This window comes from Cetorhinus maximus, chromosome 30 (assembly GCF_964194155.1).
Source record: "Cetorhinus maximus chromosome 30, sCetMax3.hap1.1, whole genome shotgun sequence".
In the NCBI taxonomy this organism is placed as follows: Eukaryota; Metazoa; Chordata; class Chondrichthyes; order Lamniformes; family Cetorhinidae; genus Cetorhinus; species Cetorhinus maximus.
The window spans coordinates 8,617,196-8,623,195 of NC_135908.1; the positions used below are offsets into that span (position 1 = coordinate 8,617,196).

Below are 6,000 nucleotides of genomic sequence, written 5' to 3' on the forward strand. Positions count from 1 at the left end.
CTTTTTATTTTATTTGTTCATGGGGTGTGGGCATCGCTGGCTAGGCCAGCATTTATTGCCCATCCCTAACTGCCTTAGTTCAGAGGACATTTTAAGAGTCAATCACAGTGCTGTGGGTCTGAAGTCACATGTAGGCCAGACCAGGTAAAGGCAGATTTCCTTCCCTAAAGGACAATCGGCAATGGTTTCACAGTCACCAGATTTTTATTAAATTCAAATTTCACCATCTGCCTGGATCTCTGGAATACTAGTCCAGTGACAATGCCACAACATCAGTGTCTCCCTGTGTGACTTTGGGAGCACATGTGTCGCACTTCCCCACCCTCTGCCCAAAGTCACCTGTGATCCTCCACATCATCACATCATTTCTGAAGAGAAGCTGACAGAGCTCAGCTTTCTCCTGACCCAAGCTGAACTCCGTCGCTGTGGGGCTGAGGGTGAAATGTGCATCTTCCAAATTATAGTTGTAGATTGATCTCAGTTCCTGGTGTGGTCACACGTTGAATAATCAGATCGGGACAGAGAGTTGATCACAAGTACACTGTACTCTTCCTGCCATGTTGGACAGTCGAATTTTAACCAGGGTTGTTTGCTTTCTGCTTACAAAATTATTTTTGTTGTGAAAGGATAGAGTTCTGATGACACAGGAAATGCAAAATTAGTTCCCTACACTTGTTGATAATAGTCAGAACGGTGCTGTACCTTCCTTCTGAGACACTAAACTGAGGCCATGTTCACCTATTCAGGCTGATGTTGAAGATCCCATGACGCTATCCGAACAACAATGGTGTTCTCCTTGCTCCCTGACCAACATTACTCCTTCAACTAATTCCAACCAAAAACGCATTAAATGGTCATTCTGTTTTTGACATCTTGTTGTGCACATGATGGCTGCCGTATCTACTTCCACAAGATAAGCCACTGCACTTTAAAACATAACTCACGGTAGGTGAACTGATTGGGCATGCTGTATAAATTCAAGTTACTCTTCTCCATTGAATAAAACTCTAGAATATCCGTTGGCTGCCACATTTCTGCCACTTGAATGAGGCCTGCTGCCCTTCTCCTCCACCCACTCCTGGCAGCACAGTTATCGTGTCCCACAGACTAGTGGATAAACCTCAATCTCTATTCAGGTCTGGAATCTCTAATCCTATTCCCAAAACGAACTGTTTTGAAAAAGGTTGTAATGACTTCCAGCCACGATGTGTTGTACGAGCTGTATCAACTCTACGAAAAGCACCAGGGCTGGAAATAAAACTCGAAACCCAAAGCGTTCAGCGTGCACCTCGTGGATAAGTTTCAGCCTATGCACAAAGCAGGTGATCTGTGAAACAGGGAGATCCAGGTATTTTATCTTCAAATGTGGTAGGGATTGGTCTTCCATGCACGAGGATAAACTGAAATCCAGACGTGCCTGTTGGCTGGAATCAACCCATGTGAACAACATTGATGCTGTTTCTAAAGAGTATGGACCCAAAGGAGGGTTTATAAGGGAAATGGAAAACGGTCACACAAGAGCACTGGATGGGGTGGGGGAGATGGTGGTGTCTCCTCTGAGGTTGAGGGATTTTATTGGGTAGAAGTGCAGAGGGACTATACTCTGCATCGATGTACAAGTGGTGACCAGTCTCTCACATGGACCAGCTTGCTCCCCAGCACTGGTCAAACTCATAAACCCATTGCCAAGGTGATGCCCTCCTATCAATGGCCAATAGACTACATGATGTGTGACTGACCTACACAGGAAGGTGCCAGGTTCAACCTGATCTCAGTTGAGGCAATAAAAGAACTGCAATCAGTCTCAGTGCCCCAGAAGAGAGAGGGGGGAAATCATTCCGGTCTCCTGTTACTGATAGAAGGGTTACTTTTCAATTATTTTCAAGATGTGGGTGTAAAATCCTATCTAATGTTGATTGTCAATATTTACAGACACTACACCACACAAGCTGTACAAGTAGCTCGGAATGTTGTAGGAATCTCATTTGTAGCCTCCACACAAAGTAGAAGATGCTACCTAATCTTTAACCATTTCATACCCAAATAGAATGACTAGGAGGAGGGTAAAGAGCAGAGAGAAATTATTAAAAACAAATTTCCTTTGTTTACTGCTTGTAGCTATAAATTATAAAATTGTTCTTTATATGTGCTGATCCACATTCCTGGGGGTCACCTGTCATTCTTCTGCCATGTTTCCTGGGTCACGAGATCCTTCTCTGTCCATTTAAACAGTAAGACACACCACAGTACGTTATTAATTCAATTTATCCAAAGGGTTTAAAGGGGCTTCCATTCCTAGCTGTATGGGCAGTGAATAGGACAGGGCACTCTGGTTAGGGGAAGTCGGTCAGGTTTCTTGCTGCTGTGCTATCCAGTGAACCCTGACGGGTGTGTACATTTAACAAGATTGAATAGCATCACAGTTAAATAGCTCACTGACATTCATGAAGAAATGTCACAGGTGAAGAGTTGTAGGGCGGTGTTGAAGCGGGTATTGGTTGTCTGCCAGATCCTGCACGGGGACAGAGGAGAAAAGGTAGAACTGAAGAGGCTTCAAGGCTCAGTTTACCTCTGACCTGGTAACCCCAAAGGAAATCCTCCCTCAATTCTGCCATGGCAACCGTTTCCTGATCTCTTACACATTTACGCTTTGCTTGCTGTCATGCAGCCTAATAACAGGTTCACAAATGGAGAGACATTTATCTGTACAGGGATTGACTTGCACGCAACTCATGAGTCGAGGTTTCACCCTCTCCTCTCATTGGTTATCAACCAAGAGGCTCAGGATCCCTCTCCCGTGAAGCAGGAAGATCCAGATTTTCCCTCTTCGGTCTCTCTCCCTCCTTAATCCTGGGGGTCGGTCTCTCGCTCCCTCCCTCCTTAATCCTGGGGGTCGGTCTCTCGCTCCCTCCCTCCTTAATCCTGGGGGTCGGTCTCTCTCTCCCTCCGTCCTTAATCCTGGGGGTCGGTCTCTCGTTCCCTCCCTCCTTAATCCTGGGGGTCGGTCTCTCGCTCCCTCCCTCTTTAATCCTGGGGGTCGGTCTCTCGCTCCCTCCCTCCTTAATCCTGGGGGTCGGTCTCTCGCTCCCTCCCTCCTTAATCCTGGGGGTCGGTCTCTCGCTCCCTCCCTCTTTAATCCTAGGGGTCGGTCTCTCGCTCCCTCCCTCCTTAATCCTGGGGGTCGGTCTCTCTCTCTCCCCCTCCTTAATCCTGGGGGTCGGTCTCTCTCTCTCCCCCTCCTTAATCCTGGGGGTCGGTCTCTCTCTCTCCCCCTCCTTAATCCTGGGGGTCGGTCTCTCTCTCCCCCTCCTTAATCCTGGGGGTCGGTCTCTCTCTCTCTCCCTCCTTAATCCTGGGGGTCGGTCTCTCTCTCCCTCTTTAATCCTGGGGTATCTTTCTCTCAGCAATCCTAGGGTTTCTCCTTCGTTGCCCCAGCGTTTCTCTGTCTCCCTCATTAATTCTAGGGTCTCTCTCTCTCTCCCCCCCACATTAATCCTAGGGTCTCTCTATCCCCCATATTAATTCTAGGGTCCCTCTCTCTCACTCTCTCCCACATTAATCCTAGGGTCTCTCTCTCTTCCCCCCAACGTTAATCCTAAGGTCTCTCTCGCTCTCCCAACCCCATGTTAATCCTAGGGTCTCTCTCTCTCTCTCCCCCAACGTTAATCCTAGGGTCTCTCTCGCTCTCCCAACCCCATGTTAATCCTAGGGTCTCTCTCTCTCTTCCCCCCCCCCACGTTAATCCTAGGGTTTCTCTCTCTCCCCCCCACCGCCTCCCCCCACATTAATCCTAGGGTCTCTCTCTCTCTCTCTCCCCCCCCCCCACCATGATAATCCTAGGGTCTCTCTCTCCCCACCCCCCTTGATAATCCTAGGGTCTCTTTCTCTCCCCCCACCCACGTTAATCCTAGGTTCTCTCTCTCTCTCCCACCCACGTTAATCCAAGATTCTCTCTCTCTCTCTCCCACGTTAATCCTAGGTTCTCTCTCTCTCCCCAATTAATCCTAAATTCTCTCTCTCTCCCCCCACGTTAATCCTAGGTTCTCTCTCTCTCTCTCCCCCAGTTAATCCTAGGTACTCTCTCTCTCCTCTACATTAATCCTAGGTTCTCTCTCTCTCTCTCCCACCCACGTTAATCCTAGGTTCTCTCTCTCTCTCTCCCACCCACATTAATCCTAGGTTCTCTCTCTCTCTCCCACCCACGTTAATCCTAGGTTCTCTCTCTCTCTCTCTCTCCCCCACCCACGTTAATCCTAGGTTCTCTCTCTCTCTCTCTCCCACCCACGTTAATCCTAGGTTCTCTCTCTCTCTCCCACCCACCCACATTAATCCTAGGTTCTCTCTCTCTCTCCCACCCACGTTAATCCTAGGTTCTCTCTCTCTCCCACCCACGTTAATCCTAGATTCTCTCTCTCTCCCACGTTAATCCTAGATTCTCTCTCTCTCTCCCACCCACATTAATCCTAGATTCTCTCCCTCTCTCTCCCACGTTAATCCTAGGTTCTCTCTCTCTCTCCCACCCACATTAATCCTAGGTTCTCTCTCTCTCTCCCACCCACGTTAATCCTAGATTCTCTCTCCCACCCACATTAATCCTAGGTTCTCTCTCTCTCTCTCTCTCTCACCCACGTTAATCCTAGATTCTCTCTCTCACCCACGTTAATCTTGGGGTCTCTCTCCCCCTCTATAGTTTATTCTGTGATCTCTCTCGGGATAAACCAGTTGCAAAGCGGAAGTTAGTTTCCCGCCATCAGGCGGCCTCACCCACCTCCCAGTCCCTGAGGATCTGAATTTAAACTGGAAGAGTTATCGCTCGGGCAAGCTCTGTGGAGCTGCTGAGACTGGGAGTGACAGCCTGACTACCACGCTACTTGGGAGACAATTCCCTGAACGATACATTAGCAAAGTTACATAGTGAAAGAGGCACGTTTAGAAAATGGGGAGGGGTGATGAAGAATTTAAGGCAGACACTGGGACTGATGCAATCCTTTCAGACAGGGGCTCCCTGATCATCTGCATTTGCAGTTTCATTCCTGCGAGAACCTGAACCGGCCGGTTAAACAGTTTCACATCACATCCAAAGAGCTAAAGTAGAAACAGTTCAGCCGCCCCGAAAACCACGCCCTTTCGTGGATTGAAAATGCAAAGCAAGATGAGGCTGGAAACCAGGAGAAACGAGAGATTTGCCTGTCAACTTCTAATTCCGGACAGGAACTGTTAAAAAAACAAAAGCTAACCTTTCCTACCCAAGGTTAGCCTCCCCCCAACCCCACCCCCCCTCCCTTCGATCACTCAGTTCAAACCCACAGAACAGGCTGGACCTCAGGGAAAAGGATCTCTCCAAAACACACACACACACACACTGCCTGCCAACTTTCCCCAACAATCAATTTTAAAACATGCTAAATATTTTTGGACACAGGTTACTCGTCTGATTCCCCCCCCCCCACCAACCCCCACCCCCCAACCAAAACCAAACCACCTTAATGCTGAGAGTTGCTTCCTCCAGGCGCAATTGCTGGAGTTCAAGGGGTATAACTTACAGCCATAGTGTGGTCTGACTGCTCCCGCTCCATCCACTTCGTCTGATGTGGACATCCTTAATTCACTCTGCCCCTTCAAACCCTTACCAAAGACACGGGAAGTCTCCGCTTTCAAACAGGGTGGGCGTGCACTTCACTCTGTAAGTGCACCTCAGCCTATTTCAGCGTTTCCTCCCTTTCCCAGGCAGTTCTGGGTGTAGTTTTCGGCTTGATCATTCATCCTCACACCCCCTCTATTGCTCTCTCTCTGTATTGCACTGGCTATGCTTTCGCTTTTCCCAGTGACTCACTAACAAGTGACATATTCTTCCATACGCCTCAGGTCGATGACATTTTCTTTTACTCCAGACAGCGGTAGCTCAGTGAGCAACACTCATGCCTTTGAGTGGAAAGTTGTCTAAAGTCCAAAGATTTGAGCAAGTGACCCAGTGCTGTCATTCCCGTTGCCGTCCGCAGG

The 6,000-nt window shown here is 48.5% G+C and overlaps 1 protein-coding gene across 2 annotated transcripts in view; it reads right to left on the reverse strand.

Annotated features, from left to right (window-relative positions):
- Positions 1 to 5,730, reverse strand: part of iqgap1 (IQ motif containing GTPase activating protein 1) — a 110,542-nt gene extending 104,812 nt beyond the window's left edge. For both annotated transcript variants that reach the window (XM_078532386.1, XM_078532385.1), the window contains exon 1: positions 5,544 to 5,730. In XM_078532386.1, the coding sequence (XP_078388512.1) occupies positions 5,544 to 5,598 (55 nt within the window). In that variant the 5' untranslated portion in view covers positions 5,599 to 5,730. The remainder of the gene's footprint in view (positions 1 to 5,543) is intronic.
- Between the last annotated feature and the right edge of the window lie 270 nt (positions 5,731 to 6,000).